The 22732-nt window shown below is 41.9% G+C and overlaps 1 protein-coding gene across 1 annotated transcript in view; it reads left to right on the forward strand.

Moving 5' to 3' along the window:
* nol6 (nucleolar protein 6 (RNA-associated)) overlaps positions 1 to 22732 on the forward strand; it is a 135722-nt gene that overhangs the window by 19394 nt on the left and 93596 nt on the right. Inside the window, exon 3 of the mRNA XM_072572807.1 lies at positions 3834 to 3950. Coding sequence (XP_072428908.1) covers positions 3834 to 3950 — 117 coding nt within the window. The remainder of the gene's footprint in view (positions 1 to 3833; positions 3951 to 22732) is intronic.

A 22732-nucleotide genomic window follows, 5' to 3' on the forward strand; every position in this document is an offset into this window, starting at 1 on the left:
CAGAGGGTGGTACGTGTATGGAATATGCTGCCAGAGGATGTGGTGGAGGCTGGTACAATTGCAATATTTTAAGAGGAGTTTGGATGGGTATATGAATAGGAAAGGTTTGGAGGGATATGGACCGGATGCTGGCAAGTGGGACTAGATTAAATTGGGATATCTGGTCGGCATGGACGAGTTGGACTGAAGGGTCTGTTTCAGTGCTGTACATCTCTACGAGACTCTATGTAATTGGAAAGTCAATATGTTTTCTTTTAAGAAGGTAATGAATCTGCGAAGTTGCTTACTGCAGGGATTGTTAATTATATTGAAGGCTTAGCTAGACAGTTTTAATCAGTAAGGGAATCAGTGGTTATGGGGAAAGGCAGGAAAGTGAAGATAAGGATTATCAGATCAGTCATGATCTTATGGAATGGTAGAGAAGATGTAATGGGTTGAATGTCTGTCTTCTGTTTTACTTTGTGGTCTTTCAGTAAAATCCTGGCTAGACCACATGTGTACTGGATTTAGAGTACAGAAATGTGTTGAACTGCATCCATTTCATGGTTCTTTTACTCTTCAGTCCTTTTGAAGTAGCCAAGAAGTGACACCACAGATTGTAAAAAGTGCTCTAATTTCCCAATCCCTCATACCATAGTGACTTTGCTCCTCTGCGGTATAATGGTACATAATTCTTTGTCACAAAAGTTCCCAGAGCTTTTTGCCTTTGGCCACTCTTATCCCAATAGGCCCTTGTAATATTTCACCCCTGCCTTTTCAAGGAAATGCTAGCCAGATCTGCACAGATCCAACAGCAAACCTGGGCATTCCTGACTTCTACATCTCCGTGCAATCTGTTCAACATGCAACCATCTGTGTAATGCTAAAGTGGCAATCTATAGAGAAGGTCAACTGCCCTCTGATATGTGTATAAGTTGAGCTTGAAGGCTTGTATGGTGACAAAATGTCTGAAAACTAGATAAGCTCATCAGTGATAGTTGCCACTTCACCTAGTATGGTGACAAAACGTCTGAAAAGAAACCTTAAAGCTCAGAGAGCTAACTTATATACTTATCATCAACCTGATCTACAAACCTTCTCAAAAATCGCTGCCCTCTGATATATTTATTAAATACAACTCACTAAATATCCTCCAACAGCACCTTCCAGACCCACATCCTCTGCCATTTAGAACACATGGCAACGGAGACATGGGAATACTACATCTCCAAGTCCCCATCTAAGCCACACACCATCCTGACTTGGAACTTTTATTATTGTACCTTCAATGTTGTAAGATCAAACTCCTGGAAATCCTTGCATACACCTCAAGGATTGTAATCGTTCAAGAAGGCAGTTCACCACCACCATCTCTCGAGAAATTAGGGATGGGCTCAGATTTGATTCCATCCTCGGGTGACTGTGCAAACTCCATACAGACATTCTCTCTGTGTCTGCTTGGGTTTTCTCTGGGTGCTCCGGTTTCTGCTCTCCGTCCAAACATGCAGTTTATGTGAATTAGCCATGCTAAATTGCCCATAGTGTACAAGGATGTAGTTTAGGTGCATTAGTCAGGGGTCATTATAGGATAATAGGTTAGGGGAATGGGTCTGGGCGGGTAACTCTTCAGAGGGTCAGTGTAGATTTGTTGGGCCAAATGGTCTGTTTCCACACTGTAGGGATTCTATGGTTCAGTTTAGCCAATGTTGCCCTCATGCCACGAACGACTAGAAAAAAAACTACTGCTTAGATGGAAAACTGTTTAACTTTAAGTGCCCCCATGTCACAATTAAACTGAACAAGAGAGACAGTGGATTCAGTGGTATTATCCTGAGGGTATTAATCCAGAGACCCAGTAATGTTCTGGGGACCTGAGTTTAAATCCCTCCATGGTGGAAATTTGGAATTTGAATTCAATACAAGTCTGGAATTAAGAGTGAAACCATTGCCAATTGTCAGGTAAACCCATCTTGTTCACTATTGTCCTTTAGGGAGAGCAACTGCTATCCTTACCTGGTTTAGCCTGTATGTGACTTCAGACACACAGCAATGTCGATGACTCATAACTGCCTTCTGGGCAATAAATGCTGGACAAGTCAGCGATACTCACAACCTTTAAACGAGATAAAAAACCCCACAGATACCTCCTGTAGGTGGGGTGATTGCTGTGTTGTTGCTGACTCAGCACCAGATTTACAAGCCACATTCCATCTCTTTGATTCTGCATATAACAGACTAAGTATCTCCTTGAATGATGCTGAAACAAAACTCATTTCAATTCAGAAATGATCAGTCAAAAATTCCCCCTCGCATTTTTTTGTTGAAGAAGAGATTCAGGTCTGCACTGATCAATTCTTGTACCTTGGTAGGCACCTCTCTCAACAGGCTCCCATTGATAAGATTCAACATGAGATCAGCTGTCTCAGTTCAGCTTTATACAACTACTGCAGCAAATCTTAGACAACAAAGACATCGCAAATGAACTGAGGTCCCTAGCGCCCAGCGCACTTTTTGTCACCACACTCCTGTTCTGCATTGAGACCTGGACTGTGTACTGGTGACTTAAAAGTGTTGTAGAAATTCTACAAATAGTATCTCCATTGCATGCTTTGGATTCAATTGGAGGAATGTCAAACAAACACGAGAATTCTTCTTGAAACCAGCTCAACAAGCATGTAAAACCCTTGCAAAATCAACTATGATCGACTGGGCATTGTGTCCACATAGCTAGAAAGCCTCTCTCTACCAGGTCCTATTTTCTCTCTTGCCAGCTGGCCACCATTCTAGGGAAGGAAATGTTATGTAAATGTTCTGAAGCTTTCTTGAAGTGTGGCAAGTATTAATTATTGGAACGAGCTTGCTACCAATTGTTCAAAACGGCTATCAATCAAATCTCCGACTGAAATCTGTTTTGATAGATCATATTTTTTTTGTTCTTTGGTTTTACTATAGTGGTTTTTCAATGAAATACATGCATGCAAAGCTACAGATTCAGTTTAAGCAACAAAATGCAAGTTCATTATGCAAAACAAATAAAACTAAAATAGAATGAAACTAAAGTGTTCACCTACTACACAAGTTTAAAGGTTTTGAAGTACATTTTAAACGACGGTCCCATTAATCCTAATGTCACCCCTTTTATTGTACTGAAATGCTAGAGACCGAATTCCCTGGTCTTGGAATTCTGATTGTCTCGTCCTTGAATATTCGCTTAGATTTCTGCAGTTTCAAATAACCCTTTCAGATTTTTAATTAAATACTTCTGGTCTCGAACTTTCAAACTAAACTCTTTACGCTGAGGTAATCTATTTCTTAACTGTTCTAAACAATCTTCCTTCCTTCGGAATAATTGTTCTGTACATCCAGAATCATGCTGCAAACATGCCAAATCCAAAAGGCTTGCTTTGATTATGGGTATTTCATCTTGACCAAAGTTACAATTTCATTTTGGAATATGCCACCTGATGCCTTTCTCTTCTCCCGCCATCCCGTCCCTTCTCTGTCTCTCTCAGAAGCACTTAGAGCTCTTCATAAACCCTCTTCAAATCCATATGCCATTAAGTTCAAACCTGAGCTCTAAAATAAATAAAGATGAATCATTTGCATCACACCAGACTTGGGAGATATTGGGTATTTCCTTTTCCAATTTTTTTTTTCCCTATCCTTGAATTCCTAGATGTTAAACTGGGTTCTGTGACATGAGTATAACTCATTTTGAGAGCAGTTACCACTGAGCCATTGGAACCATTGCAAGATTTAGGATTTTGAAGGAGATATTTTAATTGAAATGTAGAAAAATGTTTGAATGTCTTTTTTTTTTATTTTCTTCAAGATTACTTGTGATATATTTACAGATTGAAGAACTACTAAAAGAAGTTAAATTGAAGGAGAAAAGACGCAAGGCTATTGATAGCTTCCTACATGAAGTGAAGAATCTCCTCAACACCATCCCAGAAATAAAGCAAGTCAATGTAAGCAAACCGAATTTGCATAACTATAAAGCATGTTTGTGTAGTTTGTACATTATCCATTTGTTTTGTAATTTTGTCATCCATACAGCTCCAAAAGAGCTGAACTCAAACAAAATAGACTAAATATCAGTTTAACTGTTTTAAAATCATACTTATGTTTTTCTGCTGAATTCATCTTATGATCTCTAATCTCCTGACATGTGGCTCATGCCAATGTTATTTAATTGTGTTGTTGATGTTTAAGCTTCTTAGGCTTGTATGGGGGGGTTATGGCACAACAGTAGTGTCCCTACATCTGGACCCGGAGGTATGGGTTCAAGTATCACCTGCACTAGAAGTGTGTGATAGTGAGTTTGAACAGGTTGATTAGAATATAAAAAAGTCTGTAAAGAGGGACCCCTGTCCCTACCTCTGAGGCAGGAGACCTGGATTCAAGTCCCACCTGTGTTGGAGGTGTGTCGCAATATATCTGAACTAGTTGATTTAAAAATAACTATAAAGGGGGACTGCTGGGACCTTGAATGAGTTCTTAGGCAAGAAGCAGATGTATGTAATCATGCATTCTCTTAACCAACTATCAGGAAAAGAATCTGTATTTAGTTTTGTAGTTCATCTGGCTTTCTGGGGACAAAAAGCACAGTTTTTAAAAAAAATCTCGTTATACTTGAAGTGATTGTTTTGGTCATATTGGAATTCTATTTTGAGGGATACAAGAACATTCATACCTGTAGTTTCACTCTGGGTTGAGGATAAATTTATCACCTCAGTATACATCTGAATACAGTCAGATTTTTCTGAGCAGGCTGTTGACCAAACTTTGGCTTGTGAATGTTTGAGCTGAGGTATTACTGGAAATGTTTCACAACATGAAAGATTGCTGGCACAGATGAGCTGGAGCCCATGCGTATGTTATGGTGCATAACATTTCATAGCTGCTACAGGATCTCCAAGCCAGGATGCATCTGTGCATTCAGCGATGGTGTCAGCACTTGGACTGTAGCTGTGATAATGTCCTTCTCTCCACTCACCACTGTCAGCCCCTAAATTGGTTTGTTCATGACTAGAAAGATGTATGTATATACCTCTCTCCCCAATCCGGCTATTGAGGGCCATTTGGTCCAAACGAAGGAAATGTTTGTTTGAAACGGGCTACAGTCAGGTATTGATCTGTTGGTAAATTAGGCAGAGGAGCGGTAAATGGGATTTAATCCTGATAAGTGCAAGGTGAGCATTTTGGGAGGTCTCGTAAGAGAAGGATATTCACAATGGTAGGGCCCAAAGGAGTTTGGAGGACAGAGAGACCTTGGTTTACAAGTCCAAACATCCCTGCGTCGGAGGCTGAGGGGTGACCTAATGGAGGTTTACAAAATTATGAAGGGCATGGATAGGGTAAAAAGGTAAAGTCTTTTCCCTGGGATCGGGGAGACTAGAACTAGAGGGCATAGGTTTAGGGTGAGAGGGGAAAGATATAAGAGACCTATTGGGGCAACTTTTTCTTGTAGAGGGTGGTACGTGTATGGAATGAGCTGCCAGACGATGTGGTGGAGGCTGGTACAATTGCAATATGTTAAGAGGAATTTGGATGGGTATATGAATAGCAAGGGTTTGGAGGGATATGGACCGGGTGCTGGCAGGTGGGACCAGATTGGGTTGGGATATCTAGTCAGCATGGACAGGTTGGACCGAAGGGTCTGTTTCCATGCTGTACATCTCTATGACGATGTCAGCATAGGTAGATAGGGTGATGAAGAAAGCATACGGGTTGCTTACTTTCATTAGTTGGAGCATAGATTATAGAAGCCAACAAGTTTGTACATAATTGGTGAGGCCACAGATGGATTACTGTGTGCAGTTCTGGCCGCAACACGATCAGATGGCACTGGAATGGGTGCAAGAAGATTCACCATGATGTCACCAACATAGGAAGTCTGTTATGAGGAGAGATTGGATAGACTGAGTTTGTTTCCCTTTAGAGAAAAGGATCCTGAGGTTGGGGGGGGGAGCTGCTGATTGAGGTATACAAAATTATTAGAGCATATACAGAGTAGATTGTGAGAATCTTTTCCCATGGCAGACATGTCCAAGACCAGAGGGCATACGTTTAAGATGAGAAGCTAGTGATTTAGAGGAGATATGAGAATTCTTTTCACCCATGGGGCCATACAATTAAGGAACCGTTGCCTGAGAAGGTGTTGGCGGCAAATATTCTTGTAACATATGTATTTATCCAGATGCTTCCTATAAAATGCTAGGGCACAATAAGCTATGGATCAAATGCAGGTTAATGAGATTAGGGTAGTTTGGTGTTTGGTCGTTGGCAAAGACATTATGGGGCTAAAGGGCCTGTTTATATATTCTGTTTTGAGTCTACAACTCAATGAGAAATGGATTAATCAGAACCTTGATATGGATGACCCTGTGGTAAAACACTGTTTGAGATTTTATGCTGGGGAAGATTCCTTCAGTGGTTGAAAACTAATGATGTAGATTTCAGAAGTGAACATTCCCAAATCTACACATCTTACCAAATTCCTGATGAGAGGCTGTAATTTGCTGGAAGTTGTGCTCTAAAAATCTAGACACTCCCTTGCCTGTATATGATGGACAAAGTTCAAAAGGTTTCCTCTAGGAGCAGTGTACATCCAGTAAAACATTGATTCAGACACCTGTCCTTCCAAAGACTCTGATTAGTATTGACCCTGGTCAGGTCAAGAAAATTTTCAGAAGAAGCTGTTTGCTCAGAGCAGGGACTATCTTGGAATTTGGAGTGAACGAGGGGTGAAGGGCAAGGCCGTGTTCAGGCTGTGTGGTGACATAGTGGTGGAGAAAAATATAAATCGACTGCTATTGAAAATTACTGTAATTTTTTTTCTGCTCTGGCACTGTAATGCTTACACTCATGAGTTTATCACTGCTTTGTCATTGTGACTATGTGGGTAACATCATCTTTGTTACCAGCAGCTGCTGTTCCATTGCTTTGCAGTGACCAGCCATGTGTTTGTGAATGTGCATAGTTGTTGCACCACCTAATGGTGGCATTCATAGGAAGAACAGGAGAAGGAAGTTATTGGTGCCATTGCCACTTTAGAAATGACTTAACAAGAAATTTCAATCATTGAATTTAACTCCACAATTGGCTCTCTTCAGTCAAGAGTTTGCAGTGAATCTGTCTGAATTCAAGGCTCAAATGATATACTTTGTCCTCTTAGTTCTGGAGCATAATCTGCTATGCTTGACCTCTAAGTGACCAGAGAATCCTCCAGTCATCCCTGTCTTCCAGAAACATAGATTTCAAAACTTGAATCAATGGGAATTGGGGGAAATCTGGTTGAAGTCAATACCTAATGCACAGGAAGATGATTGTGGTTATTGGAGGTCAATCCTCTCAGGCTGAGGGAATCTCTGATGAGTTTCTATGGGTCGTGTCCTTGGCCCAAACATCTGCAGTTGCTTCATCAATGACTTTCCCCCTATCGTCAGGTCAGAAGTGGGAAAGGAGAAAGTAAGGACTGGAGATCAGAGCTGAAAATGTGTTACTGGAAAAGCACAGCAGGTCAGGCAGCATCCAAGGAACAGGCGAATTGACGTTTCGGGCATTAGCCCTTCTTCAGGAAAGAAGGGCTCATGCCCGAAACGTCGATTCGCCTGTTCCTTGGATGCTGCCTGACCTGCTGTGCTTTTCCAGCAACACACTTTCAGCTCAGAAGTGGGAAAGTGCAGTCATTGGCGAACAATGTTCTGGAGCATTTTATGACTCCTCACACACTATAACAGTCCAAGTTCAAATGCAACCAGATCTGGAAATCAAGTAACTTTGGTACCACACAAATGCCAGGAAACTACCATCCATAAGAAGAGAGAATCTGACCACTATTCCTTTACATTCAATTGCATTACTGCCAATATTCTGGGAATTATCTTTGATTAAAAACTAAACTGGACCAGCGACATAAACACTGTACGGAGCAGGTCAGAGACTCGGAATTCTTGGAAATTAACTCCTGTCTCCCCCAAAACCTTCGAAATCTACGCTTTGGGCAAAAGCCCTTCATCAGGAATAAAAGCAGTGAGCCTGAAGCGTGGAGAGATAAGCTAGAGGAGGGTGGGGGTCAGGAGAAAGTAGCATAGAGTACAATGGGTGAGTGGGGGAAGGGAGGAGAGGGTGGAGTGGATAGGTGGAAAAGGAGATAGGCAGGTAGGACAAGTCCAGACAAGTCATGGGGACAGTGCTGAGCTGGAAATTTAGAACTGGAGTGAGGTGGGGGAAGGGGGAAATGAGGAAGCTGTTGAAGTCCACATTGATGCCCTGGGGTGAAGTGTTCCGAGGCGGAAGATGAGGCGTTCTTCCTCCAGGCGTCTGGTGGTGAGGGAGCGGTGGTGAAGGAGGCCGAGGACCTCCATGTCCTCGGCAGAGTGGGAGGGGGAATTGAAATGTTGGGCCACGGGGCTGTGTGGTTGATTGGTGCGGGTGTCCCGGAGATGTTCCCTAAACGCTCCGCTAGGAGGCGCCAAGTCTCCCCAATGTAGAGGAGACCGCATCGGGAGCAACGGATACAATAAATGATATTAGTGGATGTGCAAGTAAAACTTTGGATGTGGAAGGCTCCTTTAGGGCCTTGGATAGAGGTGAGGGAGGAGGTGTGGGCACAGGTTTTACAGTTCCGGCGGTGGCAGGGGGAAGTGCCAGGATGGGAGGTTGGGTTGTTTGGGGGCGTGGACCTGACCAGGTAGTCACGAAGGGAGCGGTCTTTGCGGAGGTGTAATCCAGGTGGTTGTGGGAGTCGGTGAGTTTGTAAAAAATATCAGTGTCAAGTCGGTCGTCATTAATGGAGATGGAGAGGTCCAGGAAGGGGAGGGAGGTGTTAGAGATGGTGCACCCTCAGTTTTTTCCTCTCCAGACGTTCCCAACAGTACCCTTCCACCGACACTGTCATTCGTTTGGCTGAACTGGTCCTCACCCTTAACAATTTCACCTTTGAATCCTCCCACTTCCTCCAGACCAAAGGTGTAGCCATGGGCACACGTATGGGCCCCAGATATGCCTGTCTCTGTGTTGGCTACGTAGAGCAGTTGATCTTCCGTAATTACACCGGCACCACTCCCCACCTCTTCCTCCGCTACATTGATGACTGCATTGACGCCACCTCATGCTCCTGCGAGGAGGTTGAGCAATTCATCAACTTCACCAACACATTCCATCCTGACCTTACATTTACCTGGACCATCTCTGACACCTCCCTCCCCTTCCTGGACCTCTCCATCTCCATTGATGACGACCGACTTGACACTGACATTTTTTACAAACCCACCAACTTCCACAGCTACCTGGATTACACCTCTTCCCACCTTACCTCTTGCAAAAATGCCATCCCCTATTCCCAATTCCTCCATCTCCGCTGGATCTGCTCCCAGGAGGACGGGTTCAACCACAGAACACACCAGATCGCCTCCTTTAGAGACCGCAATTTCCCTTCCCACATGGTTAAAGATGCCCTCCAACGCATCTTGTCCACATGCCGCACCTCCGCCCTCAGACACCATCCCTCCAACTGTAACAAGGACAGAACGCCCCTGGTGCTCACCTTCCACCCTACAAACCTTCACATAATCCAAATCATCCGCCGACATTTCTGCCACCTCCAAACAGACCCCACCACCAGGGATATATTTCCCTCCCCACCCCTTTCCGCCTTCCGCAAAGACAGTTCCCTCCGTGACTACCTGGTCAGGTCCACGCCCCCCCCCCCCCCCCCCCCACAACCCAACCTCCCATCCAGGGCATCAATGTGGACTTCAACAGCTTCCTCATTTCCCCTTCCCCCACCTCCCCCCAGTTCTAAACTTCCAGCTCAGCACTGTCCCCATGACTTGTCCGGACTTGTCCTACCTGCCTATCTCCTTTTCCACCTATCCACTCCTTCATCTCCTCCCTCACTCACCCATTGTACTCTATGCTACTTTCTCCCCACCCCCACCCTTCTCTACCTTATCTCTCCACGCTTCAGGCTCACTGCCTTTATTCCTGATGAAAGGCTTTTGCCTGAAACGTCGATTTCGAAGCTCCTTTGATGCTGCCTGAACTGCTGTGCTCTTCCAGAACCAATAATCCAGAATCTGGTTTCCAGCATCTGCAGTCATTGTTTTTACCTAATAGCATAGTGGGTCTGCCTAAATAAAATAGGCTGAAGTTGATCATGATGATTGCTCACCACCACTTCCTCTTGGGTAGTGGGGTTGTGCATTTGACGCTGGCCTAGCCAGTGACACCTGCATACCGTTTATGAATTTAAGAAAAAAATGTAACCTACTGAGACTTATTGTTATTTTGTTTGTCTTTTTCGGATTTTGCTGATCTCGAGCAGTGGCTTCTCTTTCCGTCCCACCACCCACTCGTTGTCTAATAAAGTCATAATGATGCTCAGGCCATTTGATTTACAAAGTCCTTATCGACATTTTGCAGAGCAATCGTCAGCCTCTTGCTCTATTGCCTTGCTTGTTCCCATCTAATTTTTTTCATAACCCCATTGTTCCCACTTGCACCATCTTCATAATCTACAAGATCCAGGTCATTATGACTTGCTATGATTTTTAAAAAGATCAACATGTGTCTCTTTATCCTTATAGCATCAGTTAGTGAGACCACAATTCTTTGATGTATTTAAACCTGCCATAATTTGTATGTCTCTGTCAATTCTCCCTTACTCTGTTTTTTACCCCCAAGACATTCGGCGACGACTTCTACAGCCTAATTTAATTGCTAAAATCTTTCCTTCCTGGAGGCATTCCGATAAATCTCTTCATACCCCATCAAGGACCCAAGAAGCCTTCTCTATCAGAGCTTTATATGCATTTAGCATCATCGCCTTTTTAAAAATTTTTGCTTGGTGCCTGACTTTGTGAAAGCAGACTTGGAAAATGTTCTTACTCTCTGCCTCTCATCTGAAGCCGCTCTGTGACAACATTAAACTGGAGAGAAACATCCAGACGCTGAGAACTGAGAAACCTGAAACATTCACTTCTGAGGATATGAGACATCAGTTAATGCCCATTATCTTGGGTTAAGTCCTTCATGCCTCAAGGGAACCCTAACCAGTTTGTTTTATCATACTGTGTGTTTTTATAATATTTACCCATGTGATTTTGTCTGTATTATTTTTCTCAGGGTTAGCAGAGAATTAAAAGGCTTTTCTTTCACTCAAGAAAGTCTTATAATTGGCTGCAGACTAAGACAGTAGGTATGGGTAACGGCATTTTTATTGAAGAGAGCACAGTTTTAAGCCAACAAAAAGATAAATGTTTGTTGCACCCAGCGAAGGAGGTTGAAAAAAGGAAACAAATGTCTCTCCCTCCTCTGCCAAAAGCAGTCAATTGAAATAGGTTACATACTTCAGTGACATAAAGTCATAGAGATGTACAGCATGGAAACAGACCCTTTGGTCCAACCCGTTCACGCCGATCAGATATCCCAACCCAATCTAGTCCCACCTGCCAGCACCCGGCCCATATCCCTTCAAACCCTTCCTATTCATATACACATCCAAATGCCTCTTAAATGTTGCAATTGTACCAGCCTCCTCCACATCCTCTGGCAGCTCATTCCATACACATACCACCCTCTGCGTGAAAAAGTTGCCCCTTAGGTCTCTTTTATATCTTTCCCCTCTCACCCTAAACCTATGCCCTCTAGTTTTGGACTCCCCGACCCCAGGTAAAAGACTTTGCCTATTTATCCTATCCATGCCCCTCATAATTTCCTAAACCTCTAAGGTCACCCCTTAGCCTCTGACACTCCAGGGAAAACAGCCCCAGCCTGTTCACCCTCTCCCTATAGCTCAGATCCTCCAACCCTGGCAACATCCTTGTAAATCTTTTCTGAACCCTTTCAAGTTTCATAACATCTTTCTGATAGGAAGGAGACCCGAATTGCACGCAATATTCCAACAGTCACCTAACCAATGTCCTGTAGAGCCGCAACATGACCTCCCAACTCCTGGACTCAATACTCTGACCAATAAAGGAAAGCATGCCAAACAGCACCTTCACTATCCTGTCTACCTGCGTCTCCACTTTCAAGGAGCTATGAACCTGCACTCCAAGGTCTCTTTGTTCAGCAACACTCCCTCGGACCTTACCATTAAGTGTATAAGTCATGCTAAGATTTGCTTTCTCAAAATGCAGCACCTCTCATTAATCTGAATTAAACTCCATCTGCCACTTCTCAGCCCATTGGCCCATCTGGTCCAGATCCTGTTGTAATCTGAGGTAACCCTCTTCGCTGTCCACAACACCTCCAATTTTGGTGTCATCTGCAAACTTACTACTGTACCTCTTATACTCACATCCAAATCATTTATGTAAATGACAAAAAGTAGAGGGCCCAGCACCGATCCTTGTAGCACTCCACTGATCACAGGCCTCCAATCTGAAAAACAACCCTCCACCACCACCCTGTGTCTTCTACCTTTGAGGCAGTTCTGTATCCAAATGGCTAGTTCTCCCTGTATTCCATGAGATCTAACCTTGTTAACCAGTCTCCATGGCGAACCTTGTCAAACGCCTTACTGAAGTCTATATAGATCACATCTACTGCTCTGCCCTCATCAATCTTCTTTGTTACTTCTTCAAAAAACTCAATCAAGTTTGTGAGACATGATTTCCCACGCACAAAGCCATGTTGACTATCCCTAATCAGTCCTTGCCTTTCCAAATACATGTACATCCTGTCCCTCAGGATTCCCTCCAACATCTTGCCCACCACCGATGTCAGGCTAACTGGCCTATTGTTCCCTGGCTTGTCCTTACCACCCTTCTTAAACAGTGGCACCACGTTTGTCAACCTCCAGTCTTTTGGCACCTCACCTGTGACTATCGATGATGACATGAGTTCATTGTTTTCAAGATTGATATCTTTCATCTCAGTTTCCTGGTTCATTTCTCAGGGCAATACCATGACTAATCAGATTCATGGTTTAAAATTTAAACCAAAACTGACTCTTAACTGTCAATCAGCAGTAATTAGCCCTTCTCCACGGCACTGGTTCTATCAGAGTCTACCAATATTTCCAATGGATAGTACACTCCTTTCATGCAATATAAATGTTGGTTTTTCTCTTCAGTTGCTATTTTTGTGAATTGTCCTGTTGATTGCAAGGTTAAAAGCTCTGACAAAATGCCGTTTTTTCTCAGCAGTCCTCAAATTCTGTATTATCAAATGACTATATGTACAAGTATTCAGGGAACGTTAACTCCTTCCCTTATCTGACACTTTCTGTGAGATGTTTGTAGGTTACAATACCTGTTTTGTTTTTTCTGGAACTGCTTATTTCTGGGGATTTCTAGGAAAAATGATCTAATAAGCAGCACATTGGAATTATAATTCCAATCTTCGAACAGAGAGCATAGTTTTATCATTTTGTCAGGCAGGATGGAGAATTGGTGATTGTTAATTTAGAATGAACTGACATGTGTTTTAATATATATAGAAAAGGAAGAAGGCCATCTGAGTAGATAAAATGTGCAATGTCAAATGTGAGATTTCAATTCTAACTGGATTCCTGTCTCTGCTAAGGGACAATCTGTCTGGATTGCTAAATTTCTGATAAACATGACCTTTAATAATGTGGCTCAACATTAAATGTTTTTGAATATTGCTGAGAAAGAAAGAAAGACAAAAAATAAGCCTGAATTATAAAGATCCCAGTGCTTAACTGGGTGGAAACAGATTATATTGAACAGAAGGCAACTGTTCTAATTAAATAATTGGAGTTGAATGTGGCAGAAGTTTCCGGTTTGTTGAAACTTAAAATACTTGTCACTACTCCCTGGAATTGTTCTGAATGGAGTTAACTTAATGGTAGAGGAATTAGGCCATTTGACATCTGACTGATCAGTGGTCATTTCATTCACAGTTGAGATAGTTTCTCACTCAATAACTTTGCTCCTGGCACTGATTCTTGGGTTCAGTGATTGGCTTTACACCAGAAAATGCTGTCATCAGGCATATGTTCTGTCAGACCATAAGATATAAGAGCAGAATTAGGCCATTCAGCCCATCGGGTCTGTTCTGCCATTTGGTCATGGTTGAAATGTTTCTTAACCTCATTCTCTTGTCGCTTTCCTGTTACCCCTATCACCTTACTAATTAAGAACCTTTCTATCTCTATCTTAAAAACAATCAATGATTGGGCTTCCACAGCCCTCTGCAGGAATCAGTTCCAAATATTGACCACCCTCTTGCTGAAGAAATTCTCTTTCATCCTTCCTTACATATGGGACCCAAGATTCCAAATGTGGTCTGACCAGAGCGTTATGAAGTCCTGCTGAAGGGCTTATGCCTGAAATGTTTATTCTCCTGCTCCTCTGATACTGCCTGACCTGCTGTGCTTTTCCAGCACCACATACTGTACTCTGATCGCCAGCATCTACAGTCCTCATTTTCTCCTCTGACCAGAGCCTTACACAGCTTAAGCAGTGCACATCTGCTCTTGTGTTCGTGCCCTCAAAAGGAATCTTGACATTGTATTTGCCTTCCTAACTGCCAACTGAACCTGCATGTATTTTTTATAGATATTTTTATTAGAAATTTAACATTTTTTACAAGTTTACAAAAATAAACAAAACTCTCCTATACAAACATTGATATACAATTAAATCAAATATACAATAGCCAAAATTTAACAAAAGAAAAAAACAAAACTCAACTTTCTACTAATCTAACCTACAACTAACCAGAGTGTATATTTAAGTCTCTTAATGCTCTGAATGTGTTAACATCAAATGTAATAAAACCCGTATTCGTGCGGGATTCCTCTCCTAAGGGGCCTCGGACCAGCCAGGTTTGTAATCTCAATTAAATAAAAGCCCTTGTTAGGATAGCCGAAATATCTATATTTATGTAATTCATAAAGGGCTGCCATATTTTATAAAATAATTCGGTCTTTCGGTGCACCATATTTGTAAGGAAGTCAAGGGGAATACATTCCATAATTAATCTGTACCAATTTGAAAGTCCGGGGGAACCTCAGCCACCCAGTTCAGCAAACTATTTTTCCTTGCACAGAAAGAGAGAATAGAAAATAGTCTCTTCCCGTACATGTCCAGGGAGGGAAAGTTCGAAAAGCCCAAAAGGAGAGATACAGGGTCCACTTTAATTTGCATTCCTAAAATTTCTGTCAGGGTACTTGCTACTTTAGTCCAATATCTACGGATCTTATGACAGGTCCATAAGCAATGTACAAGAGTGCCCACCTCTATTTTGCATTTGGGACACATTGGAGATGTTCCTGCCTTAAATTTTGCCAATCGAACCGGTGCTATATGGGCCCTATGAAGTATCTTCAGCTGGATAACCTGGGTTCTGTTACAGATAGTAATTCTTCTAGCATTTTCCCAAATATCATTCCACGTTTCTATAGAGATTTCTAGTCCCAAATCCTGATCCCATGTTTTAAGCAGATTGTCCATATCTCCCGATACTACTTCATGTAGTAGATGATAAATAGTGCTGACGGAAGATGCCCCCACTGGTCGTAGAACATTCTCTATCTGATTTATAAAGACTATCTAATAACGTAGTTGTCTTCTGTATACAATCTCGAATTTGGCAGTATCGAAAGAGGTCTCCATTAGGTAATCCAAATTTCTGACGCAGCTGTTCAAAAGACATCAGGACCCCTTCTTTAAACAGATCCCCTAAACAGGAGTTACCCCTGGATCTCCAGAGTTTAAAAGTGGCATCTGTAAACCCCGGATGGAATCCCCATGCTCCCACTATCGGTGCATAGAGGGATGTTTTATGTGAATTACCCTCATTTTGCCGCATTATATTCCAAGCCTTAATTGTGTTTAGTATTATAGGGTTTTTACAGTGATCTGTAATGATTTTCCTCTTGTCTGAAAATAAGAGGTTAATAAGTGGGTATTTTACTTGAGAAGCCTCGATGTCCAACCAGATTGATTGTGGATCAGACAAGACCCAATCAGCTATGTAACTTAATAGGGAACTTCCCAGATTTTAGGAAATATCAGTTAAGTCCAGTCCTCCCCTTGTCTGTGGAAGCTGTAGCTTCTTCAGCTTAATGAGGGGCCGTCTATGATTCCAGATAAAGGAACCCAGCCACCCATATAATTTACGTAGAGCCATCCTCGGCAGCATCATCGGAAGCATTCTCATAGGATATAGGAGCCGGGGCAGAACATTCATTTTAATTAGGGCTATTCTACCCAACCAGGAAATTGGAAGGTCCTGCCTTATCCTTTCCAGTAAATGCACAAAATTAGCCTTATACAACTGACCAAATACTGGAGTAATAAAAATACCTAAATATAAGAAGCCCTCCAGGGACCAACGAAAGGGAAAAAGGGATTCGTCCACTAAGTGGGGTGTCATAGCAAGGCCACCCATTGGCATAGCGTCCGATTTTGAAATTAATTTTATAACCTGAGAATGCACTAAATGTATTAATAACTTGGATTAGGTGAGGTACGGACATCAGAGGATTACTGAGGAATAAAAGAACATCATCTGCATAAAGGGTAATTTTATGTTTACCTGTACCAATCCTCGGGGCAGTTATATTAGGATCAGCTCATATAGCTTCTGCTAGTGGTTCAATTATTAGCGTAAATAACAATGGCGAGAGAGGACATCCCTGACGGCAGCCCCTATCCACACTGAAGCTATCCGAACCTAATCCATTGGTAACCACAACTGCTTTGGGATCACTATACAATGTTGAGACCCATTTGGTAAACACCTGTCCAACGCCAAACCTTTCCAATGTGTAAAACAAATATGACCATTCAACCCTATCAAATGCCTTTTCCGTGTCTAATGAAACTACTACTCCTGGTATCTTTCCCTCTTGAGAGGCTTGAATCATATTCAAAACCCTTCTAATATTATTGGATGATCTACGGTCCTTAATAATCCCCGTCTGATCCTCCTTTATAATATGTGGCAGTACCCTTTCTAGTCTCAGTGCTAACGTTTTAGAAAGGATTTTAAAATCTACATTTAGCAAGGATATTGGTCTATATGACGTACAATCTTCTGGATCCTTTCCTTTTTTAAGGATAAGAGAGAGATTTGCCTCTTTCAGCAAAGGCGGGAGACAGCCCTGACTATATGCATAGTTATACATGTCCATAAGTGGACCAGCCAATATTTCTGTAAATCTTTATAGAATTCAGCTTGAAAACCATCTGGGCCTGGTGCCTTACTGCTCTGAAGTTGCCTAATTGCATCAAGTATTTCTTGGACTGTTAGAGGAGCATTTAGGACCAATACCTGTTCCGGAGTTAGGCCCGGAAAGGTCAAATTTTTAAAAAATGACTGCATCCTCCTAGTCCTATCTTCACAATCCTGCGATTTATATAACTCAGAATAAAATTCTCTAAAGATCGCATTAATCTTTTTATGATCATGAGTCAAAATACCCGTACTTTCCTTGATAGACGTAATAGTCTGAGGAGCCTTCTTTTTCTTTGCAAAAAATGCTAAGTATCTACCTTGTTTGTCGCCATATTCCTATAACCTTTGTTTTGCAAATAATATTTCCCTCTTAGCTGTTTGAGTAAGCGTAGTGTTTAGAGCTGTCCTAAGAGCCGTAATCCTTTGCAATTTAATAATAGAAGGTCTATCAGCGTATGCTGTTTCAGCCACTTTTAAGCGAGCTTCGAGCAGACGCTGTTGTTCTCCCTTCAATTTTTTTCTGGGTCGCTGAATAGGAGATGATCAAACCTCGCGTGTAAGCTTTGGTTTCCCACATCATTGATGGGTTGCTAGCCGTACCTGAATTAATTTCTAAAAACGTTTTAAATTCGTGAGAGAAGTACTTTACAAATTTACTGTCTTTCATTAGGAAGGGGTCCATACGCCAATGCCGAGGGGATGTCCCATTGTTCCTCGCCTTAGTTTCCATATATACAGCAGCGCGGTTGGAAATTGCTATACTACCTATTTTACAGGATCATATGGAATTTAAAAAAATCGAGGGGGCAAAAACATATCAATTCTGGTATGGCATTTATGTGGATTGGAATAAAAAGAAAAATCTCTGCCCTGTGGATGAAGACCTCTCCGTACATTTAATCCTAATTCTTAGTTCAAATCCACCAATTGTCTAGATCTGGGAGATACTCCTACAGTACTCTTGAGAATCCTATCTATTTCCGGATCCATAATACAATTAAAGTCTCCCCCTATAATTGTAGGACGGGCACCAAAAGCCATCAATTTTGAAAAAGCTTCCGTTATAAATTTAAAGGGGTGTGCCGGGGGGCAGTACAAATTTAAAATCCCATATTCCTCTCCATTTCTGAGGGCTTTGATCAAAATATATCGTCCAGATTCGTCTTTTATCTGATTTAGGATTTTGAAAGGGAAATTCTTCCGAACAAGAATAACAACTCCCCTGCTTTTTGAGCTAAAAGAAGGAAAAAAAGGCCTGATCAAATCCACCCTGTTGTAATTTCAAGTGTTCTTTATCCGACAGGTGTGTCTCCTGTAGGAGAGCTATATCGACTCTTTCTTTCTTAAGATTAGATAATATTTTCTTCCTTTTGACTGGCGAATTACTCCCCTTGACATTCCAGGTGCACCACTTAACCGACTGATCAACCATAATCATCTGGGCAAATCCGAGACCCCTCGGGAGGGGAAACCCTATCCAGAACATCCCGAGCATAGAGCATATAAAATTTACAAAAATAAAGGCTCTCTAATACACTCACAACAGTATAATAAAAAAACTATTTCTAAATAAAAAAAAATATAAAACGTACCTAAGTGGTGATTTTCCCCCTTGTTCCCAGGGGGTGTCACTTCCTTTCCAAAAGTCCATCGTATCCTCTCCCAACCAATGCCCCACCCTTGACCCAGGCACTCCTCAATAAAATGAGGAGAATTCAGATATAATACAAAGCTAGAGTTAACAGTGAGCACCCTACCCCCGCCCACACCAACACCTGGATATATTTGGTAATGTTAATACCATATATAAATATATAACTATAAAATTACAACCTCAACAAATAATAATTAAATATAATAATACAAAATAACAAGGGAGAAACAACCCCGCTCCTAAAGACAGAGATAAAATATAATAAGGCAACCACCTCCCCCCACCAACACTAACCAAACCCCCCAGCTTATATATATATAATATATATATATATACATACATACACATACACACATATATACATAAAGTAATAAAAGAAAACAACCCCGTGGGGGGGGAGAAAATCAAATCTCTCTCCCCACCTGCCATGATAATATTAAACAGTAAGGTAGCAAAAAAGAAGGGAAAAAAAGGGGGGATATAGACCAAAGTGGAGGGAAAGGCAAACCAGCATCCATTATCTCTTACAGTTTATCTAAGCGAGTCCAAGAATTCCTTAGCCTTTTCTGGTGATCTGAAGTTATATATGGATCCTTCATGGTTAAAGCGTAGCGTCGCTGGGTAGCATAAGGAGTACTGAATATTTAAGTCCCTTAAACGCTTCTTCGCCTCATCGAATGCCTTCCTCTTTCGGACCAGAGCTGGGGAAAAGTCCTGGAATAACATGATCTTGGATCCTTTATAGATCATAGCTTGGGGGTCTTTTCCAAGATTTCTAGGAGTATCTGCCTCTCCCTATAGCTCTGCAGCCGGAACAGGACCGGGCGTGGGCGCTGGTTCGAGCCGGGCCCGCGTATTGCGACCCGGTAGGCCCATTCTACCCTTACCTGGCCTCATCCAGCATCCAGATTTAAAAGCTGTGGCAGCCACTGCTCCAGGAATGCTGTAAGCTGGCCTTCCTCTTCCTGTTCGGGAAGGCCCAGCAAACGAATATTTTTTCCACACCCTCGATTATCGAGGTCGTCAATGTAATTCTCTAAGGTCCGGACTCGCTGTTCGAGAATCCGGACCTGATCCACTGCCGATTGCGCTGTAGTTTCGGAGGTTGCGGCCTTTAACTCCGCCCCTCTGACTCGGCGCTCGATTTCCTTAATGTCTCGGTCGTGCTTCTGCAGCGCGGCTGAGAGTGAGTCCCATCGATTTCGGGACTCCTCAATAAAGGCGTCGATCTTCGTGTCCAGTTTGCAGATCATCTCCACAAGGCTTGTTACTGTCGTTAAGTCCCCTGGGGCGGCTGTGGATGCCTCTGCTGCAGCTGAAGAGGGAGAGGGTGGGGGAGGGGGTCCTGCTTGCTGAGAACTGCGGGCTCCCTTCCCTTTGGTCATTTTTACTGAATATTAGACTATTTAAATATAATACTAAGCAACTAATTAAATTTAACAGCTATTATGAATGATTTGGTGAGTGTGGTGGGGGTGGGTGACCCACTTTGCCCAAGTCTTGGGAAGAGCACTATAGACTCAGACTTATTGGGTCGCCGCCATCTTGGATCCCCCCGAGCCTGCATGTTAATCTTGAGAGAATCCTGAACTAGGACTCTAAAGTCCTTTGTGCTTTAGAGAATCCTGAATTTTTTCACCATTTAGAAAATAATCCATGCCTCTATTCCTCAGACAAAAATGCATACCTCACACTTTCCCAACATTGTATTCCATGTGCCACTTCTTTGTCCATTCTCCGAGCTTTTGCAGTCTGCTCGATTGAAGGCTTAGTTTTTCTTTTAGAAATCGGAAGGGGCAGATTTTCTTTCCTCCTGGACTGGAGAGAGACAGCGCATGAGAATAATAACTGTTTTGCTACATTGCATTTTGCCAGAGGGTATGTTTATGGGATGTTGCTATTATTGAAACAGTTGATGATTAAAGAAAGTCCAAAGATGTGCAGGTCAGGTGAATTGGCCATGCTAAATTTCCTGTAGTGTTAGGTAAGGGGTAAATGTAGGGGTATGGGTGGGTTGCGCTTTGGCAGGTCGGTGTGGACTTGTTGGGCCGAAGGGCCTGTTTCCACACTGTAATCTAATCTAATCTAATATGTCGTTTTGTTAAGTACAGATGGTTCAGCTGTAATCTACGTTTCTTCAACGTGAATTGGCTGTAATGTGATTGAAGAATTTAGACCGTTATTTGTGGAACATGGAACTTTCCTTACCTATGTTGGCTATAACGGCATTCTGGTCCCCCATTCGTTTAAATGGTGCCAGTGTTAGACAGTTTTCTTATAACATGGGATAGCATGCGAATGGAACTGTTGCATTATATCAGAACAAAATATATGTCAATAAAGTTATACTGATTCTTCATTTTATTGCATTTCAGTTACATTGTAAGAATGTGTGTTTTCATTAAAGGTTGGTGGTGGACCAAATCATATCTGTCACCAGCATCTTACACTTGCCTTTAAAATAAAATAAAATTAGGTTCTGGATATCTCTGTAATACATTTTGGGGGAGAGTAGTCTGGTCTCTCGCCCACTGTTTTTGAAAAACAAATCACCATAGCTGCAGAAACACTTGCAAGTTAATTATTAAACCTCTTCCAACACACAGACCAAAACTCCAATCTAAGATCTGAAGTAACTGCTTTGAACATATATATAAATCACACACTTTCCATCTCCCATGTACTGCTAATACTGTGTCTGTCACTTTGCCAGAAAACCAATTATTTGACAGTGAAACTGTTAGAACAATGATACTCAAATTCGTTTTTGATCAATTAAAATTTAGGACTACAAGAAATAAACCTAGTTGGACATTTGCTGAAAAATGTATTGCTGGAAAAGCGCAGCAGGTCAGGCAGCATCCGAGGAGCAGGAGAATCGACGTTTCGGGCATAAGCCCTTCTTCAGGAATGGCTTCGGGCTTATGCCCGAAACATTGATTCTTCTGCTCCTTGGATGCTGCCTGACCTGCTGCGCTTTTCCGGCAACACTTTTTTTCAGCTGTGATCTCCAGCATCTGCAGTCCTCACTTTCTCCTTGTTGGACATTTGTAGAATTTGGAAGAGAAAAGAAATGCTGTGGGGTCAGTGTAGAGGATAAAGTTTGACTACATGAGGGAATTATTGTTAAGGAACAGTTCCAAAATCGTGTTCCAATAAACCTGAAGAATTAGTTAAGTATTCAGTATCAAAACTGAGAGGCAGTTATTCTGCTAGATGGCTATGATATTTCACGTAGTTATGTCGCAGAGTTATTATATGGGAATTCAGAAGTAAATTGGTTTTAGGAACAAACAAAAGGATGACAAAATAGTGAAGCAGAAAGTTTGGAACCTAAAAGTGATGTGAGGAAAATAATCTGCTTTCATTGTTTTAGGATAGGATATAAAGCTCATTGGGGGTTAAATGAGAGACCTGTTACAATAATAGGAATGCTAAAGGAACTCTGAGGAGGAGTATCAGGAAAGTAATTGGATATTAAAACTGTAGCAGCTTACAATTGGAGCATATTCCTTGAAAACATTCTAGGGAGGAAACCATGATTGAGAAGAGTAAGAAAACTCTTCCTTGATTATTGATGAAAAAGATCAGATCACTAGAGGTTATGAATAATTTATTTCAAAGGGAGAGTATTTCCTTATTCTTTACTTGAGATAAATCAATTAAAATATTGAGGGACACTGGAGCAAGTCAGTTGCTGACAGTAGTTCATGACACTATTTTACACGGAGGTTGTATACAGATCTGTAGAGGGAATGAGTGTCTCTTGATAGGATCATTGAATTAGGAGTACTGGTTGAGGACTGTGTTTCACTGTTGTTGACTTTGACTTTGTGTTTTCCCTTCTCATTGGGGAGTGCAGTTCTGTGCTATTTTGGATGGTCAGTTCCTTTTGGGAGATATGCTGGTTACTTATTCACTTTCTCATGGAATTTG

The sequence above is a fragment of the Chiloscyllium punctatum genome, chromosome 1, assembly GCF_047496795.1.
Source record: "Chiloscyllium punctatum isolate Juve2018m chromosome 1, sChiPun1.3, whole genome shotgun sequence".
In the NCBI taxonomy this organism is placed as follows: Eukaryota; Metazoa; Chordata; class Chondrichthyes; order Orectolobiformes; family Hemiscylliidae; genus Chiloscyllium; species Chiloscyllium punctatum.